The following is a 27,835-nucleotide window of genomic DNA, read 5'->3' on the forward strand; positions in this document are numbered from 1 at the left end:
AAGCGCGGTTGAAATATTTCCCCGAACTTCCGCCCCTCTGCCCCTCCCCCTCCTCCCCACGATCGCCCGACCACCTGACAACGCGATCAAAAGATTGCGATAAGGACGTTCCACAAGCAAACGGGCGCGACCCCAAAATTGACAACTCACAACTCATCTTCCTTCTCCGTTCCAATGTTCATGTCTAGCAAACAATTCTACGAGGTTACCTTGAAGTCGCTTCAATTCGAATTGTTTCCCTTCTTTTCTGTTTTGTTTTCTTACGTTGTTCTATTTCTCCTTCCCTCTCGACGAACACCACCTCGTCGAACGCCAAGCAAGGCGAATCCTCCACACAGCTTCGATCTCATTGACAATTACTCTCATCCAAGTCGACCGTGCCTGCGAACTTCTTCTGGTCTAATTTACGTGTTCAATACAAACAAGTGAGCCTTACCTTTCTTCTTTTTCCTCGAGGATCTATCCAATCTGCCTGAACGAGTGTGGCGCATGATGGGTACTAACCTCCCCACGTCAAACTATTCAGTGAAACGACGCTGTGGACCCAAATGGCTAACGATGTTGATATAGTAGGCCAGAATCGGCGAGCCGTATCGAACTGGCTCACATCCGTTAAGTCACCACAGCGACCGGACACATGCTCATACAACGAGTTCACCGACACAATGTCCACCATGGGCGAGGAAGATCCATGGACATGGGACACTGATCGAGTTGTCCAGGAGCTATGCACAGAAAATCGAACTTGGCCTCCCCTGTCTGCAACACAAGCCTTACCGGATGCAACAAAACTCGAGTTCGACTTGCGCCAACATGAAATAGATGGCTTTTGGTTGTTGACTGCGATCACCCATCAGACATTGAGAGATGACTTTGGCCTTGTAGGCGCTCGTTCTATAAAATACCGGGGTACAATACTTCATGCGATATCTCACTTCCGAGGAAAGAGTCAGGAATACGCTCGTCACGCGCAGCAACATGGACTACAGTCGAGACCCGATGGTGGAGATTTCAGAGAACCTGAAAGATCTGTCACCACAAGCAAGGCTTATACCGGTTTGCCTACAGAGGATGGTGTGTTGCCGGAAGCCCCCGGTGCAAACCAGATAGCTACAAAGGAACCCCCGCAGGTAAATCCGAAATCTCATTCGCCCGTGCCGATTGTGCCTCAAAATGGCCTTGTACCAACTCCAGTTGACGCCGATGACGGCTGTCGATCGCAGTTGCATTCCGAAGAACTGGCTCCAATTGGCAATGGAAAGCAAAGAAAGCGTCTAGCGCCAACGTTGATTTCCCAATCAATCGATCCCGAGCGTCGCAGGGAGATCCCAACTGCTGCAGACAACGTTCGGATTTATGACCCTCAAAATTTGGAACCAGGAGTTGTATTTACGGGTGACGATGGGAGGAAGCGCATGGTCCCAGTACCCCAACCAGGCCACGACGGGATAGTTCCACTTATATTCCGCCCACCTGAGCTGGCTCCGCCTGGCGCTGTGACTTCCATGATATCGGGTGGGGTTAACGCTCTCGAGGCAGCTAAGAAGCTGGAACATGAAGCCGAGTCAAAGAACCGCTTACAAAAAAAGTCTACTGCGAGTCTAGCAGATGGTTATCTTGGCAAGAAAAGCCTACCCGTGGACAACGTTTTTTATTCTGGAGTCCCGATCGGAAAAGAAGTTCCTTTGGCAGATGGCGGCGAAGGTGACTTTTGCCAGTCATACGCAGATATATCAACAGGCCGACGTCTATACGTCAACAAAAGGATGAGCTTTCTTCTACGTTCGCAAGCTGTCGACTTTCGCCGACATGGGAAGGGCTTCACGGCGGTGATTCCCTACCCTCCAAGACTAAAGCCGAGGTTTCAAACCCCTTCATTCTCGCTATTTCATACAACACCAAATGGCAACGTTATAACTACGAGAGAAGCCCTAACATCATGGCCTGAGTTGAATTTGGAACAACAAAAACCGTCGGCGTCAAGTCATGGTGAGGAGCGCGAGCGGTTTTTAAGTTTCAATTTGCCAGAAAACATGGCCTTGGGTGGCCCATCGTCATATGACTATTGGGATCCGGAGGTCGCACTCGAGAAATATCACCACATTGATGGAGGAGATGAAGTGCTTCCGCTTTTTGGTGAATCTGATGAGGATGGTGAATATGATATTGAGACTTGGCGTGAGATTGAGGAGGAACGAGGTACCCAAGAAAAAGCCTCGGTTGTATCACAGAGGCACCCTCTAACCAGTGAGGAAGTCAGTGAGGCAATTGATCAGGGCATGGCTCTGCTTCATACCAAATGGCACAACGAGCAGCTTCCTAAACGGCAGCCGAAAGCGTGGAGTATTTGGCAAAAGTCTCGAACCCGCAATACCAGGAGAGAGAAAGTCAATGCGGCTCAGAAACACCTTGATCGGATTGTGAATGACAGACTGGTCAAAATGCGCCAGGAAATTATAAATGACCAGTGGACTACGCAGAAGCAAGTTCATAGGCAGTGCCAAATTATGGAACAGAGCATTTTCGACCGCGAAGACCTTCTGTGGCAAATATCAGTTCTGGAGCAGACGAAACCACCTGCAAAGCCATCTCCACCAAATTTGTCTGCCCCGAAATCTAAAAAAACCACGGTCCAACAGCTTTACTTGGGAGCTGATGAAGAGATTATCGATGCTGGGAGCGACTCAGCAAGTTCTGGCGATGAAATGGAAGGATTTATTGTCAGTGACGAAGAGAGTGCGCGCAGTGACGCGAATGAACTAGTCACAGAGTCTGATGATTCGGAATTTCGGAGGAGCATCAAAAAGGGGGCTACACGTCGTCTTCAAAACTATGGAGACGTCGCTCCGTCTGTTGAATGCGGTGCTGTGGATGATACCCCGATGAGTGGCAATGCTGATGAGGTCAGCGATATCGACCACAAGCTGTCCAGTCAAAATCTGCCTCCCAGCTCCCCGTTGTCGTCCCCGCAGACCCCAGCCTCGTCGCGCCTCCGGCATGGCGCCTCTGTGGATGAAAGCTCTGCCAATTTTGTCGATTTGACTTTCCTCTCAGATTCTCCAGAAATCATCGATCTCGTTACTCCATCCAAATCCCGGCAGAAAACTGCTGTGGGTGTGTCATCACTAGGAAGCAATACTCCGAAAGCGAGATCTTCCAATATAGAGGGGAGCCAAACTTCGGAGTCTGGTGCCCAGTTAGATGCTGAAAAATCACTGGTAGTGAATAAACCGCCAAAAAACATTCCATATGATAAACCAGCCCTCATTGCCTCATATGGTTATAAGGCGTGGGAGGAAGAAAACGACCCGGCACGCCTAGTGATTACGGTTCTCCACAATATGCCTAAAGAAGGAAGAACAAGCATTTGTGAATTACTCTCTGCTCACAGTCCAGATGAACTTTGGACCCAGACTATCGATGTTATGCGAGAATGCCGTGACGGAAAAGATAAGCTTAGAGGAATGGACGCGACGACTTTCTGTATCTTCACGGGTGTGATCCGGCTTTTCGAAATGTATGTCGATTGCAAAAAAAGAAACAACAGAACAGATCGTCTGGCGCCGAAAACCTGTCAGAAGCTGATAGACAATATACCGAAGTTTAGGCCCTTTACTCGAGCATGTCTTGCGGCGGTAGAGGCGTATATCGATGTAACGGCACCCTTGGCTGACGACGACTACGACGACGATGACGAAGAGCCATTGTTGCGCACAAAAAGAAGTCTAGTCACACGCCCCATTCTTAGTGATGAAGAACAGCTGGAAACCCCAAGAAAACGCCAACGTAAAATCTTCGAGAACGTTGAGGCCCGCAAGTTAAGAGAAGACGACCAGATGCGACTACAAGAGCAAGAAGGTCGCCGCCAAATTCTTCGTAAAAAATTGGCCCAATCTGGTTCGTCACTAAATTCAGATCGAGCAAAAATCATTATCAATGAGTCAAAGTATGAAGACGAGGGCTTCATTTTCGTCCACGATCATATTGGCAGCCGAATCAAAAACCATCAGATTTATGGCGTCCGATTTATGTGGAGCCAGATTGTCACAAGAGACAAAGATGGCGCATCGCAGGGATGTCTCCTGGCTCATACAATGGGCTTGGGAAAAACAATGCAAGTCATTACATTACTCGTTGCCATCGCCGAGGCTGCATGCTCCGACGACTTGTCTGTGTCCTCCCAGATTCCTGACAGGCTAAAGCGCTCAAGAACTCTGATACTCTCCCCACCTGGACTCATGGATAACTGGATGGACGAGCTGCTCACTTGGGTGCCAGAAAAGGATGTGGGCCCGAAAATTGGGAGGTTTCGAAAGGTCGACTCCAATATGAAGATTGACCAGCGCTTGGCCGAAATTGACTTGTGGTATAAAAATGGAGGCATTCTTCTGCTCGGCTTTGAAATGTTTAGAAATATCCTGAACATGGGTCCAGCAGAGGACAAAAAGCCGATCATAGACCAGGCTACCTTCGAAGTCGTTGAAGAACAGCTCCTCAAAGGGCCAAATATCATCATTGCGGACGAAGCTCACAAGCTTAAAAATACAAATTCCGCGCTTACAGTCGCTGCGACTCGGTTCGAATCGAAAAGCCGCATCGCATTAACTGGGTCACCCCTTTCTAACAATGTTGAGGAGTACCATTCGATGATTGAATGGATCGCACCCAATTACCTTGGCCCTGTCGTTGAATTCCGCGCGAAATTTGTCGAGCCTATTGAAGAGGGCCTCTACGGAAACAGTACGATTGCTGAACGTCGACGGGCGTTGAAGATGCTAGAAGTCTTGAAGGAAGATATTTCCCCCAAGGTCAACAGGGCCGATTCATCAGTCTTGAAAAACGACTTGAAACCGAAGATAGAGTTCATTATTACGGTCCCCTTGACTGACTTACAACACAAGGCTTACACCATCTACGTGAAAGCAATGCTTGGGTCTCCGCTAGATGAAAACCAATTCACTCAGAGTGGAAAAATACGCCAAACTACTCTTTGGTCTTGGATTGGAATATTGGCCCTCCTCTGCAACCACCCGATATGCTTCAAAAATAAGCTGACCGAACGAAAAAACAAAGTCTCAAATGGCGATTCGGATGGGGATATTGCTGTTCCTAGCGACATCTCGCAGGCTCTGATTAGTGAGGTCGCGGATCTCTTCGGCGGCTATGGACCAGGAACGGAAAACGTAAACAATTCATACAAGACAAAAATCCTGGTTCAAATTCTGGATGCTTCCAGGGAAGTCGGAGACAAAGTTCTTATATTCTCCACAACAATTGCAACTCTTGACTATCTGGAAAATCTCTGCAAACTATCGAAGCGAAACTATGGTCGACTTGATGGAACCACACCAATGGCGAAGCGCCAGGGACTCACCAAGGAATTCAACATTGGAGATACTGAGGTATACCTCATTTCCACCACGGCTGGCGGCTTAGGGCTTAATCTCTATGGAGCTAACCGTGTCATTATCTTCGACTTCAAATGGAATCCAATCAATGAAGAACAAGCAGTTGGCCGTGCATACAGGCTTGGCCAAAAGAAACCCGTCTATGTCTATCGTTTTATTGCAGGCGGAACTTTCGAGGAGAAGCTTCACAATAAAGCTGTCTTCAAAAAACAATTAGCTTCGCAATTGGTTGATAAGCAGCATATTTTCGCTGTGGCGAAGCGTGAAAAGGGTGAATTCTTGTTTAGGCCCAAACACGTCGAGCAAAAGGATCTGGCTAATGTCAGAGGAATGGACCCATCTGTACTTGACAAGATCTTGGATTCTCAGGCCGATACACCTAGCATTCGACACATCATCATGACAGATACTTTCAATCGCAAAGGCGATGACAACCTTACTCCAGAAGAACGAAAGGAAGTTCGGCAGCTCCTTCAAGATGAAAAGTTGAAGCGCTCAGACCCTGCCGCATGGCAGGCACTGGTCATTCAGCGATTAGGTATGGAGAGAAGCAGAAATGAGGCTCTGTTTCAAAACACAGTTTCTGGACAATTCCCGACGGTATTACACGGTCAAAGCGGTCAAGCTCACCATCTGACCCCTCGAATGGTCCCACCGCCTTCTCAGCAGCCGGGTGCAGCCACTCCTAAATCTACGGATACAAACCGTAATGATTCCCCATCTCGACCGCGTACCCCAAGACCGGCAGTACCATCCTCTCAAGCGCCACGCACACCTGGTCGGCCTCCTATCATGGGAAGTGGGACAATGTCCATCGCAGAAGATTCACAACAGCGGGCACGAGCACCAGTCTCTCCCGTTAGATCTTTGAAGGAACCAGGTCCAGTGAAGAATGCGGGTGGTAGATCTCACTTGCCGTTACCTAGCACCCCCAGTACTTCTCGGCATACACAACCGCGTCAGCCACTAGGTTCTCAGAATCTCATCCACAACCTCGAGCTGTCCTTGAAGCAACGCGGCCATAGCCAAGAGCAAGCTTCTGAAGGCCCCGCAGCTTCGATTTATGAATACCTTCAACTATCAACTGGCGATAACAACGACTTGTTGACATCGAGAATCAAGGAAATAACCGCCTATATTAAGAGCGACACTGGTTTCCGAGACAGGGTTGTCTCTCGTGCTTTAGACGCTAAACGGGCTATAAAGACTGTGTTTGGTGATAATATCGATTCGTCAAATTCTACACCTCAAGTACATGGAAATGGAAATGGGACTCTCACTGGGATCGCTCCAGAGTCGTCATCCAGTAACGGCTCACCAAAGCCGCCAACTGCCACAGCTTCCAATACGGCCGCAACAATGGGTGGATTATTGAAATCAAAAGTAGGCCAAACGTCAATCATTTCTTCGGCCGAACAGTCAAGAGATGTCCAACTCCAAAACCAGCCCATTCCAAAGTCCCTTTCCCGCTTCGGCAGCAGTTTCTCCCCGGGTCCTCGAACTGACACAGACTAGAAGCCCAAGGGGTCAAAATCTCATGCTGCCTCTGATAGAAAATACCTCGCACACATCAACGCTTCTCGCAGATCCGCAAGAAACTCACCTGCCTCTTCAGGCCCAGCGTCTCGGGTTCCCAAAAAATTACCCGATTGGGCTGAAAGGGACATCCAAGAAGCTCATCTTCGAGGCCCCAAACAGCGACGAACTCCTCGCGCAAACTCAAACACACCATAGACCTTTTCAATTTTTCTACTTTTCGCTTTTACATCGCATTCAGGTTACGCATATTCAAATCTCGTTATTACTGGGGCGTTCGGTCGCGCATTCGGCGTTTTGCATTTTCGTGGGACATGGTCGCAATTTCACATCTCAAGATACCCTAGCCTTCTGGCCTACATGTTCCCGCTCCGGCGTTGCGGAACGGATATTATATTTTCACGGATTTGCTAAGCGGGTACCAGTCACAGACAGTTTCTGCTCGAAGAAACATGGCTTTTGTGTGAAATTGGGGCGGGAGAGCTTTTTCTTATAGCTTGCTCAATAGAAATAGAAATCGGAACGCCGCTCATCAAATATGCAAAAGTCTGATATTACGTGACCAAGTCTAGGCTGTTGAGTGAATCGTTGACAATTGTATTGCCTGGATTGTTATTGAAATGACAGTTAGACCTGCTGTGCACAAGCATGGTAATACTGCACTATTAACCTAACATCTCAAGGTGGCCACACCTCCTGCGAGTCTTCGTCTTGGCCATATCATCTACACTCACCATATCCACCATTGCACAGCACGACCAGGACTATATGAGATGACTACAAAGTCTTTTACAGTTGATTGATACCATTTAATAAAAGCGTATATTCAGATCCAATTTCGCTACAATTTTCATCTACAAGTGTTGAATTCCATCCCCTCTCGCACCTCGCGCCGACCTTGTAAAATAATCCAAATTTTTGTGCTGCCCGATAGCATCTATGGTTTAATACAGAATACGGGTCAGGATGCGAGCTGATAAGGTTAGTCCATGAAACGATAAGTTTAACTCATTATTCGAAGAAACTTACACTGCAGGCCTTCTAACGCATCAGAAATCTCCTTGATATCATTCAGGTTGACATTGCTGATATCGGCCATTAGGTAGGCAACCTATTCACATTCAGGTTAGTATGTGTCCGGTACAGAGTACAGAACAGCGGCTTACATCGCCCTTATTATCAGATATTTGCTTGTCAACGTTGTGGTCTCCCAAGATCGCATTGACTGAGGAAATGTCAGTGCGTTACTCAAAGTTGATTCCTGGGGGGCCTTACCTTTCCTCAGCACACCGGGGACGTTGTGATGGATATAGATGACCTATTTCGTCAGCAACTTGAGTCAATGTAATTGGCATTGGTATCTTACTCTAGCATGGTTTGGCTCGTCCAAGGTCAATGAACGAAGGTTGACTTCGGGCAAGTTCACGGCACCCAACGTCACACCCTGGTTGACGTATCTGACAAGGGCGTCGGCGACTGCGTTATATAATTAGTCAACCAATACAACGAGCTCTGGATTTATGTTACCGACCTTCAACTCCAATTGCCCGCTGGGCTTCTTCAGTGCTTCCTCCGATGTGCGGGGTAAGAATGATGTTCTTTAGCGACCTCAAGTCCTCGGTCCAAGCGTTCAAATTGTTTGTAAAGTAGTCGCCATTCGCAGCTGGCTCAGTGGGGTACACGTCCAAAGCGGCACCAGCAACCTTTCCGTTGCGCATTGCGTTGATGAGAGCAGGGATATCAATAACAGAGCCACGGCTTGCATTGATCAAGTAGCTCCCAGTCTTCATCTTCTCGAACTGTCTGACGCTGATAAGATTTGTGGTCTCTGGCAGCTCAGGTACGTGGCAAGTGACAAAATCGGCCTGCTCCAACAGTGCATCCAGGGTAGGGACCTGCTTTGCTGTGCCCATCCCCATCAAACTGAGGACGTCGTAATAGATGACGGACATGCCCATGGCCTCTGCCAGAACCGACAACTGTGATCCAATGTGACCGTAGCCAATTATACCTGTGACGGGTTAGATGTGTCTGGAAAGTCAAGAATTTATGCCCATACCCAGAGTCTTGCCACGAATTTCCCAGCATTTGTTGCTCACTTTGTTCCAGGTGCCGTTGTGCAACTCGTTCGAGCGGTCTCCCAGTTGGCGGGCCAAGGAGATGATTTCTCCAATGACAAGTTCCGCAACACTTCGCGAGTTTGCGAAAGGGGAGTTGAAGACTGCAATACCGTGTCTCGCGGCATATTCGAGATCGACCTGGTTTGTTCCGATGCAGAAGCAGCCGATGACAATCAAGTTCTTGGCTTCCCGAAGAACCGCCTCCGTGAGCTTTGTTTTCGATCTAATACCGATAACATGGACGTTACTATCCTCGCAGATGAGTTAGCAAGGTGCAGTTGCCATTTGGGGCCGTGGTTACTCGCCGAATCTTCTCGATCAGTTGGTCCTCGGGCAACGAAGTCTTAATGGCCTCGACTTGGTACCCTTGACTCTCCAGAATGGAAATTCCAGTTTCGTTCACATTTTCCAGGAGTAAAATCTTGACATCCTGGGTATCGAATGGCTTCAATGGCTTTGCTGCGCTGGCTGCCCGTTTCGCCTGCAGGGCGCCAAAGCTTGATGACGGCGACTGGAACTGGAACGTCGCAGATGGCGACGTAGAGACGCTGTGGCTGGCAGTGATTGACTTGTTGAGTTTGTCCGAAGGGACCACAATGTTCTGAGCAGGAGTCGCCATGGTGAATGGTATATTTGAAAGCTTAGGTGAAATATACAAAAAAGAAAGAAGGGAAAGGCGGGTTGTGGTTGTGGTTGTGACTCTACCACCCAAATATTTTTACGACGAGTCGGTCCGCAATCGCAGTCGCGTCATACGCCCAGGAAACCCCTCGCTCAGCCCCGCCCCTGGTCTACAAAAGCCTTTCCCGGATAAACTGAGCTAGTTTGTGCGCATAGTTTATAGTTTGATGAGAAGAAAATGGCTATAAATTAATATAATTGCTACTATTGAATTCTATTCTTTTGTTACGGCTGTAAGATTCTGAATAGTCGCATTGCGATTACAGAGGCCAACAAAAGATGTGGTGTGGAGAGGAGAGGAGGGGTATGGCGGGGTTATGGAGATAGCAGAGCGGTTCCCTGTAGCTTTTCGACTTCCAAGATCTCACGAAGTCGATCTCAGGTGAGATCGACTTCGTGAGGTCTTGCCACACACAATATTATTCACACAGTATTATTCGGCCACCTGCTTCAGCGCTTTCGTCGCATTTACTCTATTATAAAAGTCAAACCTCCCAGTAATAAGTCCTCTCATATATTACGCGACAATGTTCAAATAATGTGTCCTTGGCAAAAAAGCATAGACGTCAAAAGGCAAGTATTTACTTTTATCAGATCGATCGCTAGCTACAAACTTTTCTTTGACTCGAGGAGTAGCAGCTGGACTAGTTGGTAACAGATGTATCTTTGAATAATCAAAGCATTTTGATGTTTCGTTAATAAAGTTGCTGAGTTTGGTAGCGTATTAAAATCTAGCGGTAACGAAACCAAAACTAAATCTCCAGTAAAACAAACACCTATGCAAATTCTCAATCCATAATTACTGCAAGGCCTCATGCGGAACGTCCATTATAATGGGCTGGGGCTCTGACGCTGACTCTGTCCTGCTCTGGGCGGTAACTAGGTGGCGGGGGTGTGCCATTGCTGTTTTGTAGTATTCCAACCAGGTGAGATATCAGTCGATTTAGCTTTGTTTGCACTCGGCAGCCTCCTGCTTTGGCTTGGCATTGTCGTCCTGGTTTTGTTAGATGCCGGCTGATAAATGGGCGGGAGCAGAACATACATCTTCTTCGGACTCATCCTCGTCATCGTGGTCTTCGCTAAGGTCATCATCTTCTTCATCATCGTCATCCTCGAAATCATGTTCCTCCAAATCATCATCCATCTCCTCAAACTGGAGAGCCTCTCCGGTGAACCAGTCCACGGCACGCGGGATGAGCTTCTCCTTAATGTCTTCTCCGAGCTGATAGTCCAACTCGAGGCGCTCCTCGATGTCGGATGCAGCATCATCATCGTCCTCATCCGTCGGTGCCTTTGGAGGAGAGAAGAAGTTGAAAAATGACTCCGTAGGCACGGTCTTCTTGACAACGCGGGTCTGCTTGGTGTCTAGGGAAGGGATTAGTTTCGCTGCTATAACGCAAATTCAATACAGGCTTACTCTTGTTGCGCTGTTTCTTGCTCTCGATGCGAACAGTCAAGTCCTTGCCGGCCTTCCAGTCAATCTTGTCGCCTTCGGCGTGATCGTAGATGAAGTCACCGCCATAGCCGCTCTCATTTTGGTAGAAATATGTCTTCGTAATGGTCGTGTTGGTGAAGAAGTCATTCTCGGCAAACTCGAAAATCAGACGGAACCCAGGCTTGTCGAGGTATTCCATTCTCACGTCAGTGAGGTGCTTGAGGGCGGCCTCATCTCTGTCAGTGATCATTTCTGCGAGAGAAATCTGGTTCTTCATGGCAGAGAGCCAGAACTCTGGAATACCAGTGATGACATCCGTAGTCTCCTCTGGCTTGACGGCAGCCTCTTCCTCGTCCTTCTCCTCCTCTTCCTCGTCCTCCTCGCCAGCCTTGATCTCATCTTCGGTGGGCTCGGCGGTACCATTCACGATCGCAGCGCGCTTCTGGTAGAGCGGGGTGAATTTCTCGAAGTACTTCTTCTCCAGTTGTAGGACCTCCTCTTGAAATTCGGCCTCCAACTTAGAGTGATCCCTCTGGACACCCTTCAAGCCAGCGACACGACGGCGCACAGGTGTTGGCAGTGACTCGACGTATCCTGATGACTGGCCAACCAGCGAGCTGAGCTTTCCTTGAATCATCTGGACAAGCTTTGGGTTTTGTGCGAAGATTGAGGCTGCAGCAGCTCTGTCGAATTCCTCTGGTGCTGAGTGTTAGAGTAATACTCACAATATCAAGAGAATGAACATGAACATGTATATACCTTCTTTAATGCTTGAGACACCTGGCTGCTGAGCATGGGATGAAATAGGAGCGTTGTTCGCGGGCGTGTTTTGTGGCGTCCTAAAAAAAAACATCGTCAGTTACCGCCGCAACACGTCGTTTGCAACAAAGCGCCGATAACATACGGGGCAGTGGGGACGCCGTCCATTCTCTTGCTGCGAATGGGTTCAGACATCTTCAATACGGTTGTACTTGAAGACAGTGAGTATGGTGGTTTGTATTGTCCAAGGTGTGAATCTTCTTGGATAGTAAAAAGAAGGTGGGGTTGGGGGGTGGTGAGGTGTCGTTGGGAACGGTGAAGTCTGAGGGGGAGGCGGTGGTTGAATTCAGAGCCGAATTTCACGTTGGGTTGAAAAAATGGTCTAAGATCTAGGCGTGGGGTCAAAGGCGAATCACGTGATTTTTGAGGTACAATCTTCGTTATCGCTAATCGCTAATCGCCGCAAAACAAGATAAACCTGGCTGGGCCTCTCTCTTCCCGGTTAGAGCCAAGAACAAGAACGCGTACAGAAGGGAGAAAGTGGAGTAACAAATTTGTTTTCGAAGTATTATGATATCTTTTTACGTTCTGCAAAATGATATAATAACTCTGGAGGCCTCATTGGCATAAATTTCAGCTCCCCGTGGCATCTGACATCACAATGGATTCCACCGATCCTGTGTCAGTTGCGCGTCCAGGGCGTAGGAGCTCTCAGGCTCCCCGCCCGTCAAATGAGAGCTATCGCTCCTCTCGCAGGCGTAATTCAAATCTAAGCTCCTCGAGCTTCATGGGCGATGTAGAAATGGCACATGATGAGGTCTGTAGTTTGACCGGCTCTCTATAAAGGCAGCAAATACTTACATATATCTAGATCTTTTCGGGCCCCATGTCCGAGAGCGTGCCCACGAGCGTCACATCATTTGCCCATCACAGAGCAAGAGCAGATTCTACCGCTAGCTTTACGTACTTGCAGCCTGCTGATGATGCCCAGTGGCATGCTGCTGCGGCTGGAGACGAGGAGGCGTTGGAAGATGAAGAAGACATCTACCATGAAGATGACTACGAGGGAGATCTCTACGAGGAGGACTCCGCAGGATTGGAAGCCGGGCAGTTGTCAATGAGGCGCATGTCGTCAAATTATTCTCGGGGTTCTGTACATGACCGTTTACTTCAGAGCGACAGTGGAATATCTGAGAGCCATCCGCACGGTCGAGGTAAGGTGAGCCAAAGGATATATATCGTCAATGAGGACTTGACAATTGTTGTGGCCGGCTTCAGGACGAGCCAGGTGGGCAATATTGTCTATGGCATTATATGCGTTATAACATTCGGTCTGGCATACCTTTTATTCCGTTGGGTTCCTAAATGGCAGGTTTGGTTGACTGGGTCACCAACCCCATTACGCGATTGCTCATGGGTGGTTATTGAGGTATGACCACTGCAATGTTGTCCATTTGCATGGGCTAATGGTTGCTACAGAATCAATGGGGCGAATTTGTTATTCAAGATCTAAATATCATCGACTATGAGAAGCCACTTTCAACAGTCTTCGGCGCGGAAAAGCATCGTCAAACATCATACGAAGATGATGATCCCATTTTGCCAAAATTGAGGCTTCTTGACTATCGTTACATGAGATTCTGCTTCCATCCTTTTAAGGGAAGGTTTGTATCAATTGATAGCTGGAAGGATCCCTCCTGGGTCGATGTCAAGTCTATCCGGGCTGGGATTGATGGCGAAGAAAAAGATACCCGTGAAGCAGTATTCGGAAATAATCTCATCAACATCAAGGAGAAGACTATTCACCAGCTACTTATGGACGAGGTTGGTCCCTTCCGATATAACACCCTTTTCTGCAGCTAACTCGACAGGCTTTTCATCCATTTTATGTCTTTCAGATAGCTAGTATCATCTTGTGGTCTCTTGATGAGTACTACTATTACGCCATGTGCATATTTGTCATCTCAGTTGCGAGTATCACAACCACTGTTATTGAAACCCGCTCGGTACGTTTTCTTGTCGAAATCCAAGCACAGCTACTAATTGACACTTGAAGACCATGAAACGGCTGCGAGAGATCTCAAGATTTGAATGTGACATACGGGTTCTTCGTAATGGCTTCTGTGAGTTCCCCCGCCATGCTCACTGGATGATACTGATATTGGTGAAGGGCGCTATATTTCGTCAAGCGAATTGGTTCCTGGAGACGTTTACGAAGTAACAGATCCAGTATTGTCACAATTTCCATGCGACAGCCTCTTGCTATCTGGCGACTGTATTGTAAATGAGAGTATGCTGACTGGTGAGTTATGTATACCGATATTTCCCCCATGTTCCTAACAGTGTTAGGCGAGTCGGTGCCAGTTTCGAAAACGCCGGCCACGGACGAGTCGCTCCAATACATGAATTTAGCAGCAACATCGGTGGCGCCTGAAGTGGGCAAACACTTCTTATTCTGTGGCACCAAAATCATTCGTGCTCGCCGACCTCAAGATGACAAAGATGATGAAGCAGTGGGCCTTGCAATGGCCGTTCGCATTGGATTCAATACGACCAAAGGAGCACTGGTTCGGTCTATGCTTTTCCCGAAACCATCAGGCTTCAAATTTTACCGTGACTCATTTCGATATATCTCGGTCATGGGTGGAATTGCTCTACTTGGTTTTACTGCCTCCTTCGTCAACTTTGTGCGACTGGGACTTGCTTGGCATTTGATAATTGTTCGCGCATTGGACCTTATTACTATTGTTGTACCCCCTGCCTTACCCGCAACTCTAACTATAGGAACAAACTTTGCTTTATCGCGCCTCAGAAAGAAGCAGATTTTCTGCATTAGCCCGCAACGAGTCAATGTGGGGGGCAAGATTGATCTTATGTGCTTTGACAAGACAGGCACACTCACGGAAGAGGGACTAGATGTCCTAGGGGTGCGTGTTGTGGAAGGCCCCGCGAATAGATTCAGCGATATACTACTTGATGCACCATCGTTAGTTCCAGGGGCTTCATACGAACGAGATCCTACGGTAGATTACGACACCCACAAGGCTACACTTTTTACTATGGCGACGTGTCATTCGCTGAGATCGGTTGAGGCGGGCCTAGTCGGCGATCCTCTGGATTTGAAGATGTTTGAGTTCACTGGATGGTCATTTGAAGAAGGTCAGCAAAACTCAGGCGAGATTGACGATGATGAAAGTAAAGGCATTTCACCTTCAACCGCGAGGCCCCCCACGGAGTTGGAGTATGGCCTTCGTGAGTCTGATGGCTCAGAGAATGTAAGTACCTTCTATACCTTGCATACTAGCATGCGCTAGAGGATTACTTGCTAACAGCGGTTCCAGTCAACTCCCATTGAGCTTGGTATTTTAAAATCGTTCGAGTTTGCGTCTCACTTGAGGAGATCAAGTGTGATTGTGAGGAATTTTGGATCTCGTGGGGTTGATATTTATGTCAAGGGCGCTCCCGAGTGCATGAAGGATATTTGTCGACCTGAAAGCTGTAGGTCGCTTCACTGACGTGTATTGGAGAAATCCGTCTAACTCCCACCAGTTCCTAATGATTACGATGAGCTGTTGACATATTATACCCATAGAGGATTCCGAGTCATTGCCTGCGCACGGAGACACATACCTAAATTGAGCTGGGTCAAGGTACAAAGAATGAAAAGAAGCGAAGCCGAATCGCAACTTGATTTTATTGGCCTCATCATATTTGAGAACAAGTTGAAGCCAAGCACTCAAGGTGTTCTTGAAGTGCTTGAAAAGGCCCAGATAAGGAAGCTTATGTGCACTGGCGACAATATTTTAACCGCTATAAGCGTTGCAAGAGAGTGCACTTTAATCGACAAAACCGCGCATTGCTTTGTCCCTCATTTTGCTGAAGGTAAGTCGCTATTCGAAGGAACATTTTATACCTTACAACCACTAATTATATGTGGCAGGGCATTTCCAGGATCCAAATTCTCGTTTGGTCTGGGAGAGCATAGACAACCCCATATACCAGCTGGATGGTCGAACGCTTACGGTATGCACCCCAGATAGTATAACCATGTTTCGAACGCTTATTTTGATAGCCGCTTCCACCTCCCGCTGAAGGAGACGCCTCATTGCCTTACGATATATCAAACCTCAAAAATTTCTCTCTGGCTGTCAGCGGCGATGTGTTTCGCTGGATGATTGATTTTGCTTCTCCGGAGGTCATCCAAAAGGTTCGTGGTGAAATGTCCAAATACACATACTTTGCTGACAGTACTTCGAGATGCTTGTTGGAGGCCAGGTTTTTGCAAGGATGTCCCCTGACGAAAAACATGAATTAGTAGAAAAACTACAGAGCATCGGCTACTGTGTCGGATTCTGTGGCGACGGGGCGAATGACTGTGGAGCACTGAAAGCCGCCGATGTTGGGATCTCCCTTTCCGAGGCAGAGGCTTCGGTTGCAGCCCCATTCACAAGCAGAATCTTTGACATCACATGTGTCCCAGAGGTTATACGGTAAGATCCACTGACCTGCCCTTTTTGCCTACTAATATTATAAATAGAGAGGGACGTGCAGCTTTAGTTACCAGCTTCAGCTGCTTCAAATATATGAGTCTGTACTCGGCAATTCAATTCACTTCCGTCAGCTTCCTATACGCCACCGCATCTAACTTGGGGGATTTCCAGGTATGATACTACCCAAACCCAATGTTTAGTAATACTAATTGCCATAGTTTCTTTTCATTGATCTGGTTCTAATCCTCCCCATTGCAATTTTCAGTGAGTTGCACCTCTTTACAATGCGAACAGTTCTAATCACCTCATCAGTGGGTTGGACTGGGCCTTACCGGATACTCTCCAAGAGGCGCCCTACAGCCAACCTTGTGTCTCGCAAGGTATTAGTTCCACTTATTGGGCAGATATTAATATGCATTTTGATCCAAGCAATTGGATACACGGTTGTGCAGCGGCAACCTTGGTATGTCACCCTTCATATTTGACTCAACCAGTGACTGACCGGTGATCAGGTACATCCCACCACACTTGGAAAAAGAGAAGTCCAACATCGAAAATTCTCAGAATACAACGCTCTTTCTAGTGTCATGTTTCCAGTATATTCTCTCTGGTATAATTTTAAGCGTGGGCCCACCTTTCAGGCAGCCTATTGGACAAAACCGTAAGTTTAACCTTCCATAAATGCCCAGGGACGATTTACTAAGGCAAATGTAGTTCCGTTCGTCGTTACAATCGTGACAGGTCTGCTGTTTTCGTCATATATGCTGTTTGATCCTTCTAGGTGGCTGACGAAGTTCATGCAACTCACGGAAATGGACCTGGACTTTCGATTCTTTATTCTATCCCTCGGAGCTGTATATTTCTGCTTTGCTTGGGCCGGGGAATCAGTCATTTTCCCTGCTTTGTCAAGGTGGATTGGACAGACCATGCGTAAAGTTATCAAGTCTCCGAAACAGCGCAAAGTCTACAAGTTGGTTCGAGAGCAGCTCCGTATATAAAAGCAGTTGCGTCGTTGGATAGCGGCTCGCAACCGCGTGTGCAAATTGTGTATAATAAGTGAAAGGGTTGGAATTGAGTGAAGGAGGGCAAGGAGGAGTGGAGGCTATAGGCTCAGCAGCGCCTTTAGATTAGATGTAACATTAATATCGTGAGATTATAATCCATACATCAGTCAAGATTTCAATTGAGGTTGTGACCATACATCAGTCAAGATTTCAATTGAGATTGTGAGACAAATTTCCAAGGTTCATAACATGGTAGCTTTCTATTGATTTACCTCAAGCATAAGTCTAGCTCTGAAACATCAAATCAACCCAGGCGATCTTTCCGCCGTTGATTTCATCTTGCTATTCTAAGCTTTTCAGGTGCTGAGATTCTTCAACTTTTCTGTAACAGCAGCTGCCCCACCAGCAACAGCGCTCGCGACCTTACCAGACTTTTCGGCCTTTGCCTTCGCTTTCTGCGAAGTGGAATCCTTTGGAAGCTCCTTGGTGAATGGAATGAAGTCAGGAGCACCAGGTAGGTACTTTCGGAGTGGCTCGGGTACGGTGAATCCCTATGGATGCTGTTTAGTGGTATGCCCGGAGGTAATTGGAATCGTGAGAAACTTACATCTTCGGTTTGGAAGTTTTCTAGCAGACAGCATAATGCGCGCTCGGTTGCGCACAGCGTGGAGTTAAGAGCATGGACATACTTCTTCTTGACGTCCGTTTGGAGCTTGTTACCAAATCTAATCTCAAGTGCCCTCGACTGGTAGTCCGTGCAGTTCGAGCAAGACACGAGCTCCTTGTACTCGCCTTGGAAGGGGAACCAGGCTTCCAGATCGTACTTCTTCGCTGCGGCATTGTTCAGGGCACCAGAAACAATGGCGGCAACGCGGTATGGCACGCCCAACGACTTATAAAAATCCTCGGAGACAGTGATCATATCTTCAAATGCCTCCCAAGACTTCTCTGGGTCGGTAAGAACAAATTGCTCAACCTTTAAACACAAAGTTAGCACAGGATCTCTTTGGAATGGGGTTCGCCTTACCTTTTCGAATTGATGAACACGGAAGATTCCCCAGGCGTCACGGCCGTGCGAGCCAGCCTCTCTTCTATAACAAGTGCTGAAACCAGCATACTTGATAGGAAGCTCCTTGTTCATAATCCACTCATCGGCATGGAAGGCAGATATTGGCTGTTCGGAGGTCGCGATAAGGTACTTATCATTTTGAGCATCGCCATCCACGACCTTGTAGAGCTCTTCATCGAACTGTTCAAGCTGAGCTGTCTTTGCCATATACTCCTTCAGCATGAACTGAGGTGCCTGTAGCGCGGTATATCCTCTCTCCGACAAAAACTCAAGACCATAGTTAATCATGGCTTGGTTCAAAAATACACCCCAGTTTCTCAAAAAGTAGCCACGGTGGCCAACGACCTTGACACCTCTTTCTGGGTCATATCCATCCAAACGTGTCAGGACTTCGTGGTGGGACAGGACGTCGCGTTTTTCGACAGAGAATCCCTCGGGCGCCCACTTTCGCAGCTCGACGTTGTTGTCCTGTTGTCCGGTTAGATACTCTGCAGTACAATAAAGTACTTGGAAGCCTTACCTCGTTGTTGTGAGTAGGCACAGACTCGTGGACGATGTTCCCAATGGTGGCAATCTTCTTCTTCAGTGCAACGTCCTTCTCACCGGCCAGTTCAATCTTTGCCTTCTTTTCTTTCTCTAGCTCAATCTTCTGGGCCATGAGCTCAGATGCATCTTCCTTGGCCTAATAAAAGTCGGTGGTCAGTTGTGCCTCCAAAGTGCCCCGCGCCTGGTTGTCTGAACGGTCACAACGAACCTTCTTCTTCGCACCGATCTGCTTTTGTATTTCATTGATCTTCGTGTTCACTTGGGTCGCTGAGTACTGAGCTGTTGATATGTATAAGCGTATGATCTTCGAGACGTGTAGATTCGTGGGGCGCATTTACTCTTGCGGTGATCCTCATACAGCGCGATAACTTCGTCCACAACCTCCTCTGGCGCATATCTCCTCCTCTGCGACTCTTTGATTTGTTCCGGGTTTCCGCCCTTCTCGACGATGAAGTCGAATACGTCAAGCATGTTTGCGACGTTCGGAGCTTCCGGTACAAATGAGGGGAAGGTTGTGGTGCTGGTGAAGTTGTTGTCTGTTTGGTGGTGGGTGGGATCTTTTTGGCCATTTGTTGGTGGGGTAAATTCAGGGTGGGCGGCGACACTGTCCCGTAGCTCGTCACATGTTCTCAAACCGCCATTTGGAAGACCATATTGACTCATGCGGAGCAATCGCTCACAACGAATAATAAATAAATAATAATAAATAACAAGTAATCATGTTTCTGCGAGTCAAACATACACTATCCAAGATTCCTACTTGCCGTTTTAGTGTTTCTACAATGTGTAGTGGCAATACCCAATCAATCAATACAGTCGTGTCTGACAAACAGGTATTAAAAATATTCACAACACTAATTTTGTGATGCCAGCATTGCCTCTGCTCTATTATTCTGAGCTATCCTATCTATTGCAGTAAAGCAAATCGTATCAGAGAGGTGAGGTAGAGTTGGCCTGTGGGGTTGAGGACGTGCTTGACAAATCTCTTGCGCCATGCTTCTTTCAAGTTGGAAAAGGCCCCTGAGGCAGATATATAACTCTGGTGAACTCTCCAACCTATTTAATAGGACGGCCATGCCTCGATTGCCACGGTGTATTTACCGACCAACACATAAATCATCCCCCCTGTCTCTACATCACCAGGCACTTATTCCCCCCCGTCGGCTCATTTGGATTCTGTGACTTCTCGATCTGTGCAATCATCAACTCAAATGCCTTGGTGACATTCTCATTGAATTGCGCGCTGGCTTCCGTCCATGCACACGAGTATTTCTCTGCGAGCTGCTTTGCATCTTCAGCAGTGACCTGGCGCTGCTCGGGTCGCAAATCGCTCTTGTTGCCGACGAGGACGACCGGTACCCAATCAGTCCCCTAATGCATATGTTAGAATGTTCGCACTCTCTGTATGTGGCATGCTGGAAGGGACCGTACCAAGTGGTTCAGAATCTTGTCACGGATGACCTGTACCATCTCGAACGACTGCATCGAAGCAACCGAATACACCAGGATATACCCATGGATCCCAATGAAGTGCTTGGAATTAAGTATACTGTATTCATCCTAGAGCAATAGTTAGAAACTATAGTCCAAAAGCACAATGATATCACGTGAAAACGAAGACGCTTGCTCACCTGACCAGCTGTGTCGATGATATCTGTTGCGTATTCCTGGCCCTTGTACTTGATAACTTTGGTGAAAGTGTTTTCAATCGTGGGGTAGTAGCTCTCCACGAAATGTCCGTCGACGAACTGGACCGTCAGGGAAGATTTGCCTGTAATGTCATCATTAGCACATGCATGTGAGGTTTGTAAGGGAATCAACAGGGCAAATAACCAACTGAGCGCGAGCCCACAATGGCAATCTTCCGTTGCTTTGCTGGAGGCGCCATTTCTGATATCCTACGTATCGATACGTATGCTTCGTTCCTGGATATGGCTCCTTAATGAAGGTTTGTTGATGTTCTGCTTCCTCGATCGAATAATCGAATAGTAGTGTTCCAGCGTTCCACAGTAGAGCCTGGATGATTTACGGATGGCTGTTTTGGGAATGGGCCGCTTTCATGGAACATACTTCTACCGCCAGCCAAGTCACGCTACGTGATGGGGTAAATACAGACAATATTCCCCCCAGCTACCATATTTATTGTATTTTAAAAATAAGAACTTGCTGTTATGGGTAAATTCTGTATTGGTATAATTATGAATGTATTCTTGATGACAATACCTAATTTGTATGTATTTCTGTCGAGATGTAACCCAATGCCAATATTCTTTGCTTATATTTATATTTCTTATAATTTACGTTCTCAAAAGGTAGCGATGGGAACAAACCACCATTATAGTGTATGGAAAGCACTTAAGAAAATTCATTTAACATGCTGCTCGTTGCCGGCAGTGCATGTAATTCTATATGGGTATCTCTTCCATGGCTGCCTATTAAGCCCCCTGTCCAGTTTATCTACGCCGAGGCCAAAAGACAATAAATATGTGCCGAGTCGAAGTGTATATATATCCTATTGAGGAGACGATATGGCCTCAGGTCATTGTGATTCTTCTTCCATGGTCCCCAGCCTTGCCAGCATCCGCGAGAGCTTTTCCGTTAGGCCGCTTTGAGAATTCTGAACTTCTATGCCATCCCCAGACTGGGTGTCAACCTCCCTGTGGTGATCAATGAACTCATCGACGGCCACTATCAGAGGCTTCAAACTGTGTCCAGGAAGACCAAGCCGCATTTGCCGCGCAGTATCTTTCGTCAGGGCCAGATACCCCAGAAGTACAGCCAAGTAACCAAATGTTACATTGAGGTTAGCCCCCTCGACGGAATCAGCCTGTATAAATGTCAGCATGACAAGTCATGAAGGGAGCGAAATAATAACAAACCTCAGGTGCCTTCTCCAACCCTGTTACGAATATCCGCACAGCATCTATCAAGCTTCCATTGTCAAGCGCCGGTGTTGGTTCGTTTGCCCGATCGCTCCATTCGACCAGGTTAATCATGATACCGATCATCAAGATAAGGCCATCCACTGACGTCGATTGTCTTTCTCCGGGTACCATATTCAACAACTGCTTGGAATCTAATAGAATCGCATTGAACGCGTCATGGATGAATCCTGACGTTGAAAATATTTCTGATGCCAGGGAGTTATTGTTGGTGATGTTCAATGCGAGGCCCAACACCAAGGCTTTGGTTGATGAAAGCTCGCTCGGCACAGACCGAAGAGCCACATGTGTGATTTCACGAATGATAGCTAGATGACGGCCTCCCCACGCTGTATCTCCAGGGCGATTTGACAAACCCAGAGAACTAAGCTCTAAGATCGAGATTGTAAGATGAAGATCAGCGAACTGAAGTGGTCCCGTCGGCTGCCAGGAGTTTTCCTCGGTGTAAAGGTTGACGATCGAAAACAGACTTTCTGCAATCTCGTCGGAAACTATGCTTCCAGCTATGCCACTCTCGCGATTCTGCTTGACAACAAAATAAAGGCAAGCAAGAGCAACTAAGCGAGGGGACAGCTTTTTCGGTTGAACCTCCCCCCATATTTGCATCTGTAAAAGTTTTTTGTGCTCCTGTGCTAGTAGCGTCTGTGTCATTTTGGACATGTTCGTTTTTCGTTGCTGTGATAGTGAGGTAATAGTATCATCAACTTTTAAAAGACGGTTGATAAAATCTGAGAACCCCTGGTTGAGCAGGTGAGAAGTTGCAATCGGCGAAGCTGTGGAGTTGAGCAAGATAACGAGGATCGAAGCGATTATAAAGCCTGAAATAATGTCTGTCTCATCGCCTAGACGAAGGAATAGGCGTTGATCCATTCCGTTAGAAATAAGACTCTTCAAGAAAGCCTTATCATGCGTTTTTCCAATAAGATCCAGCAACCCGGATCGCCTCATGGAAGGCTGCTTCGTTGGCACGCCAATCCGTTCACTGAGGTCTTCAACCTCGTCCACAAACCGTTTGTTTGCGCCCGCCTGTCTCAGCTCATGGAATGTTCGGATCCCACCTCCGGGTTGCTTATCATCTTCCTCGTCATCCTCGTCTAAACTGTGGAGTCGCGTCAAGGTAGGCATTGCTCCCCGTCGTCTCCTCGGTGTTTCTGCAGCCTCGTCTTGAGATTGAGACAAGTTGGGGTCCATGCTGGTAAGAAGATTTTCCTCTGCCAGCATTGACCGCTGGCTGCTATACGTAATTCTTGGGCCTGGTGCTTGTGGCGCAACAATGGCTTGCTGCCCAACTGCTACGCCAGCAGGCTTATCCGTGTCACTCGTCAGGTTGATATCGGGAGGGACGTCTGAAATCCCTCTTTCAAGGCCAATATTGCTCCGCTGGGCAGCAGGGACGGACTTGGAAGCCTTCTTTTCAGCGAAAGAGTCTATCAATCGCCGTCTTGGAAGTCGTCGATTCACCCCTCTATCTTGTACGGCGGAATGTTCCGTTGCCTGGTGGGAGACGCCATCGAAACCATCCCCCAGTAGCCCATTCCACATTTTCACGCTTTTTGGAGTGAGTCCCGTTGGCGTTGACCGCCCACTGAAATCGAGGCCAGAGTCCGTAGTGTCACGGACGGGAGTGGTCGTTCCCGGCGCATCGAAGGCAATAGTCGACGATTTTGGCACCGGAGAATTCCGACGCGGGGTAATTGATTGGGATCGATCACTTGTTGAGGAATATGTATTATGTCGCTGTGTTCCTTGGCCTTTATCTTTCTTGGGGGCAGCCGTGGAAGATGGTTCGCCACGGGTGGTGGTATCGGGTTTTGCCTTTGCTCGACCTGGCAGGCCGTGCTTTGCGCCAGAGGCAGCATGTGATAATGAAGCCGGTTTCGTCGGATTCGATATTTCATCTCCACTGGGCCGTGTCTCTCTGTGTTGCACAATGCTAGACTTCGGAGCGCGGGCTTTGGATGCGATGTTGCGTTGCGGGGTTGTATAGGGAGAGTGGCCATTGCTCGTATCTGCCGTCGCCGGCTTCTTGACCTCAACGTGCTCCTTTTTCATTCTCTTTGGTGATGCTTGGGGTTGTTTCGCAATACGTTTTCTCTTGTCTGGGCGTGAGGTGCCATTATCGCTGTCGCTCGGAAAGTCGAAAACGTTGGGGTCATCGGTGACTGGGGAAGGGCTGGCTTGCGGGGGCTGAACGTGGACAGAGGTATCTGCGGTAGGCTCTATATTCCGGGGAACAGAGTACTGGCGACTCCTGCCACCTCCGGTGTCGTCTTTAAAGGTTTTGGCTGGCGCCAGGTAGTCGGGTCCAGGCCGCCGTCGCGCTTTGCCGTAAGTCGCAAAGGACCTTTTCCGCAACGTGGTGTCATTGCCAGTTGCCATCATGCCTACATGTTCTTCTGAAGCTGGCACAAAAGATGTATCAGGATAAGTATAACATCTCAACAAGCACGTTGCTTTATGAGAATCGCTCTCGATGGTATGCGATGGTGAACGAAGAATCGGGAACCGAGTCGCATGGAAAGCTGTCACTGTTCCGTATAAGTTACGGCCAGCATATAGTGAGAATTGGATAACCCCACGTCAAACTCACAGATAAGTTGGCCCGTAGGTACACTCTTTTGATGTGCTGTGTCTTTGATGATGTCTTTGGCGGCTTCTTGAGTTTGGCTCAGCCTTCCCCACAAGGCCCAGCAGCGCGCAACGGGGTCAACAATCGCTGTGGTCCGTGCATGCGGCTAAAGTCTTAATCAATTGGAGCCATATATTTAAGGCATCAATAACGCTTCTTCAAAGTACCCCGCAGCTGGATACTTCGAGGTCACGGGGGCAGAATATATTGAATATCAAGCGGCAGATGTGTTATTCACAGGATAGATTGTCTAAAATATACTGGGCTTATGTGTATAACTGGCCATCAAATTAACTTCACTTTCGAAGCTATCAAACCTGCTAGTATCTCACGCGAGCGGGCCTACAGTATCAACAAACCCTAGCGATCAGCCAACGTGACAGGCGGGGCAATCGTCGTACTGTACATATAAATAAACCTTCATTCCTCACGCACAGCAAATCTCCATGAAATACGCAGCTGGGCTATCCTCTTGAAAATAACAGTTTTGCAAAAAGTGGCCATCCATCTACCGAATCAGCACTTAATTCGCGTCTGAAGTGACCCCGCCTCTGTATACCTGACGACGGGCATCTCCGATCCAGCCTCGCATATCACGTTTCCAACTTCCAATATAAGGAAGAAAGCCCAAGTCACTCAAAATACCGCACGGATATCTATTATATGATGGCATCCAACAAGGAGTCCCTGCAAACCATTCACACAGAAGCTGTAGGGCCAGACTACGTATCCAAAAACCACAAACCGGAGGCTACGGTCTCCACCGCCGTCTCGTTCCCAAATGTCCATGTCCTCGCCCAGACGCCGCAGTTGATTGCACTGCTGACGCAAGTTCATACCCTCCCCACGCTCTCCCGCATTCCTATGCTGACAGTGCTGGCGTTAAAGGATGATCAGAGATGTCAACACAGACCGAGCTGACTTCATCTTCTACTCCAACCGCATCATCCGCCTGCTGGTGGAGGAGAGCTTGAACCATCTTCCCGTCATTGCGCATGAGATCAACACGCCTGTTGGACGGAGCTATGCCGGGGTGATGTTCCAGGGGAAGATCTGCGGTGTGTCGATTATGCGGGCTGGCGAGGCCATGGAGCAGGGCTTGCGGGATTGCTGCCGCTCAGTGCGCATTGGCAAGATCCTGATCCAGCGGGACGAGGAGACGTGCATGCCGAAGCTTTTCTATGATAAGCTGCCGGAAGACATCAGTGATCGATGGGTGCTTCTCTTGGATCCTATGTTCGCAACAGGTAAATATAGGCTCGTAAGGAACCGACTATGGGACTGTGAAGGCTGACTTGGTGTGATAGGGGGCTCTGCAACGATGGCTGTAGATGTTCTCAAGTCCAGGGGCGTCCCGGAAGACCGCATCTTATTCGTTAACCTAATTGCGAGCCCGGAAGGGATCAATGTCTTTGCAAAGAAATTCCCCAAGCTCAGGGTCGTTACGGCATTCATAGACCAGGTATGCAAATCCAGAGAATCAAAGCATTTAGCATTTGCTAACAGTGGTGTTTGTTCAGGGATTGGACGAGAAGAAGTAAGTTTGAGTTCTCACATCCGTTACGCATTTGATCGCGTGCTGACTATTGTAGCTATATTGTCCCCGGCCTGGGAGATTTCGGGGATCGGTTCTATACGCTTTAATGTCGCCGATGAACATGGGAGAAGAACCGCTTTGTTGGTTACTGAGAGGGGACAGTCACAGATTCCGGCTGATGGGGAGAATATATATATCAATTGTCAACGAAAGGCCAGTGCCAGGGATTGTACAGCCATCAATTCGTTGTAGATTGCTCTTCCTAATCAAATTAAGATATCCTCGGGTCGACGAGAGCAACCCGAGAAGCCTATCGAAATACAGTAAAATGAAGGCGAAAGTCTTAAAGCTAGATTGTTTTTGCCCTGATACGCCAGACGCCCTTTGATCTCTCTCCCCATACAAGTGGACGCCTGTATCCCCTCCCAGTCCCACTCAGTGTACATGTCGTAGCCCTCTAGTAGTCGTCCTCATCATCATCGACAATGCCCTCCCCTCCGTATCCATTGTGGCGATCGGCATCCTCGTCATCCAGGTCATCATCGACTCTCTCTCGTTCTCCGGCTCGACCTGGGGGGGCGAAACTCCTCGGGCGGTTCGCGTTGGCTTCCTTGTTCTCCTGCGCAACGGTGTCGCACGCGTCGACCCACTCGGAGTACACATCAACCGGCAGCGAAAGGTCTGGCACGAATAAGTCAGCATATGCCATCGCCATCAAGCAACATCTAAGGGGGCGGGGCGGGCGGGTGTTGCGTACAGTTGATGCTGCATGAAAACGACTGATCGCACACTTTGCACGACAGGTGGCCGACGCCGGCCTTCTTGTCGATCTTCGCGGTCACGGACTTCTCATGGTTGCAGAAGAGACACGGGAAGGTGGTCGCGAGGGGTTCGTTCTTCTTCTTCGTCGGGGCCTTGGCCGCCTTCTTTCGCTTGCCCTGTATTTACATCCCAGTCAGAGATTCGGTTCGATTGCTAGACAAGCTGCATGCTATGCTAGAGGTCAGCTGGAGGGAGAGGGGTGGTTCCTGACCATCTTTGGTGGGTTGTGGTGTTTTCGAGCAGATTTGGGGGGGGGGGGAGGGGGGGTTGGTTGGGTTTTGGCAGAGGGAGGAGGGCTCTTTTCCTAATCGGGCTGAGGGTTTGGTGTGAACTGAAGCGGTGAGGTTGGGCAAACAGCAGAAAAGGCGGCTTAAGATAACAGAGCCCTGGTTGTCTTGGCGCGTCCGATAAGGCTTGCAAAGAGTCGTAAAGAGTGCGGAAAGTGGGTTAAGAAAAGACCCGCAGACAGGGAAGTTGGATGTGGGGTAAAGATTGGGTACCAGTGCTGGTGGCTGGCTGTTGATCCTAAGTGCTGTGGGTGAGTCCGTGAGCTGATGGTTGAGGACAAACGCGCTTGATATGGGATAACCGGTATGCGACATGCGACATGCGCAGCACGAAAGAGAGTATATGAATCAGTTGGCGCTGTCTATCTTAGTTCAAGAAGCGCAGAATGATATTGAATGATGTTGATCTAAAGTAGAAGTCAAGCTTTGCTAGCTACAGTAGTAATAAAGGGCCGCCGCTCGTTATCCATGTCCCTTTCCCATATTCCCATAGCTTTACATACCCTACAATCCCATACAAGTAGCTCCACCTTCTGACGCAACAACATACAGGGCCTCTTATCCTCTTAT

The 27,835-nt window shown here is 48.2% G+C and overlaps 9 protein-coding genes across 9 annotated transcripts; 3 read left to right on the top strand and 6 right to left on the bottom strand.

Annotated features, from left to right (window-relative positions):
- Nucleotides 1-100: 100 nt before the first annotated feature.
- VE01_05188 (uncharacterized protein) lies at nucleotides 101-7,468 on the top strand. Its single transcript, XM_059463676.1, has 2 exons — nucleotides 101-425; nucleotides 571-7,468. The coding sequence occupies exon 2, from the start codon at nucleotides 666-668 to the stop codon at nucleotides 6,921-6,923; it is 6,258 nt and encodes a 2,085-aa protein (XP_059319603.1). The 5' UTR covers nucleotides 101-425; nucleotides 571-665; the 3' UTR covers nucleotides 6,924-7,468.
- Nucleotides 7,469-7,728: 260 nt separating this feature from the next.
- On the bottom strand, nucleotides 7,729-9,745 carry SER33 (D-3-phosphoglycerate dehydrogenase 2). Its single transcript, XM_059463677.1, has 8 exons — nucleotides 9,370-9,745; nucleotides 9,004-9,311; nucleotides 8,476-8,955; nucleotides 8,311-8,420; nucleotides 8,220-8,262; nucleotides 8,111-8,169; nucleotides 7,974-8,055; nucleotides 7,729-7,917 (listed from the first exon to the last, which is right to left on the bottom strand). The coding sequence occupies exons 1-8, from the start codon at nucleotides 9,681-9,683 to the stop codon at nucleotides 7,889-7,891; spliced, it is 1,425 nt and encodes a 474-aa protein (XP_059319602.1). The 5' UTR covers nucleotides 9,684-9,745; the 3' UTR covers nucleotides 7,729-7,888.
- A 288-nt stretch (nucleotides 9,746-10,033) lies between these two features.
- Nucleotides 10,034-12,297, bottom strand: VE01_05190 (uncharacterized protein). The gene is made up of 5 exons (XM_018274655.2): nucleotides 12,085-12,297; nucleotides 11,940-12,019; nucleotides 11,163-11,876; nucleotides 10,788-11,110; nucleotides 10,034-10,739 (listed from the first exon to the last, which is right to left on the bottom strand). The coding sequence occupies exons 1-5, from the start codon at nucleotides 12,132-12,134 to the stop codon at nucleotides 10,689-10,691; spliced, it is 1,218 nt and encodes a 405-aa protein (XP_018129238.1). The 5' UTR covers nucleotides 12,135-12,297; the 3' UTR covers nucleotides 10,034-10,688.
- Nucleotides 12,298-12,321: 24 nt separating this feature from the next.
- On the top strand, nucleotides 12,322-17,581 carry VE01_05191 (uncharacterized protein). The gene is made up of 17 exons (XM_018274656.2): nucleotides 12,322-12,756; nucleotides 12,811-13,368; nucleotides 13,419-13,763; nucleotides 13,811-13,945; nucleotides 13,996-14,062; nucleotides 14,110-14,241; nucleotides 14,289-15,214; nucleotides 15,281-15,437; nucleotides 15,489-15,821; nucleotides 15,880-15,962; nucleotides 16,012-16,146; nucleotides 16,197-16,429; nucleotides 16,477-16,600; nucleotides 16,648-16,693; nucleotides 16,742-16,892; nucleotides 16,942-17,090; nucleotides 17,144-17,581. Exons 1-17 carry the CDS (start codon nucleotides 12,601-12,603, stop codon nucleotides 17,425-17,427), a joined length of 4,014 nt encoding a protein of 1,337 aa, XP_018129239.1. The 5' UTR covers nucleotides 12,322-12,600; the 3' UTR covers nucleotides 17,428-17,581.
- Nucleotides 17,582-17,601: 20 nt separating this feature from the next.
- Nucleotides 17,602-19,609, bottom strand: SES1 (Cytosolic seryl-tRNA synthetase). The gene is made up of 6 exons (XM_018274657.2): nucleotides 19,387-19,609; nucleotides 19,257-19,327; nucleotides 19,023-19,184; nucleotides 18,461-18,970; nucleotides 18,041-18,409; nucleotides 17,602-17,984 (listed from the first exon to the last, which is right to left on the bottom strand). Exons 1-6 carry the CDS (start codon nucleotides 19,517-19,519, stop codon nucleotides 17,790-17,792), a joined length of 1,440 nt encoding a protein of 479 aa, XP_018129240.2. The 5' UTR covers nucleotides 19,520-19,609; the 3' UTR covers nucleotides 17,602-17,789.
- Nucleotides 19,610-19,914: 305 nt separating this feature from the next.
- RHB1 (GTP-binding protein) lies at nucleotides 19,915-21,040 on the bottom strand. The gene is made up of 4 exons (XM_018274658.2): nucleotides 20,882-21,040; nucleotides 20,680-20,819; nucleotides 20,480-20,608; nucleotides 19,915-20,419 (listed from the first exon to the last, which is right to left on the bottom strand). Exons 1-4 carry the CDS (start codon nucleotides 20,934-20,936, stop codon nucleotides 20,180-20,182), a joined length of 564 nt encoding a protein of 187 aa, XP_018129241.1. The 5' UTR covers nucleotides 20,937-21,040; the 3' UTR covers nucleotides 19,915-20,179.
- Nucleotides 21,041-21,308: 268 nt separating this feature from the next.
- Nucleotides 21,309-24,652, bottom strand: VE01_05194 (uncharacterized protein). Its single transcript, XM_018274659.2, has 3 exons — nucleotides 24,581-24,652; nucleotides 21,928-24,518; nucleotides 21,309-21,875 (listed from the first exon to the last, which is right to left on the bottom strand). Exons 2-3 carry the CDS (start codon nucleotides 24,370-24,372, stop codon nucleotides 21,588-21,590), a joined length of 2,733 nt encoding a protein of 910 aa, XP_018129234.2. The 5' UTR covers nucleotides 24,373-24,518; nucleotides 24,581-24,652; the 3' UTR covers nucleotides 21,309-21,587.
- Nucleotides 24,653-24,820: 168 nt separating this feature from the next.
- On the top strand, nucleotides 24,821-26,509 carry FUR1 (UPRTase). Its single transcript, XM_059463678.1, has 5 exons — nucleotides 24,821-25,446; nucleotides 25,508-25,866; nucleotides 25,927-26,081; nucleotides 26,140-26,156; nucleotides 26,212-26,509. Exons 1-5 carry the CDS (start codon nucleotides 25,283-25,285, stop codon nucleotides 26,261-26,263), a joined length of 747 nt encoding a protein of 248 aa, XP_059319606.1. The 5' UTR covers nucleotides 24,821-25,282; the 3' UTR covers nucleotides 26,264-26,509.
- Nucleotides 26,379-27,243, bottom strand: VE01_05196 (uncharacterized protein). Its single transcript, XM_018274661.2, has 3 exons — nucleotides 27,190-27,243; nucleotides 26,914-27,094; nucleotides 26,379-26,837 (listed from the first exon to the last, which is right to left on the bottom strand). Exons 1-3 carry the CDS (start codon nucleotides 27,190-27,192, stop codon nucleotides 26,614-26,616), a joined length of 408 nt encoding a protein of 135 aa, XP_018129236.1. The 5' UTR covers nucleotides 27,193-27,243; the 3' UTR covers nucleotides 26,379-26,613.
- Between the last annotated feature and the right edge of the window lie 592 nt (nucleotides 27,244-27,835).

This window comes from Pseudogymnoascus verrucosus, assembly GCF_001662655.1.
Source record: "Pseudogymnoascus verrucosus strain UAMH 10579 unplaced genomic scaffold scaffold_30, whole genome shotgun sequence".
In the NCBI taxonomy this organism is placed as follows: domain Eukaryota; kingdom Fungi; phylum Ascomycota; class Leotiomycetes; order Thelebolales; family Thelebolaceae; genus Pseudogymnoascus; species Pseudogymnoascus verrucosus.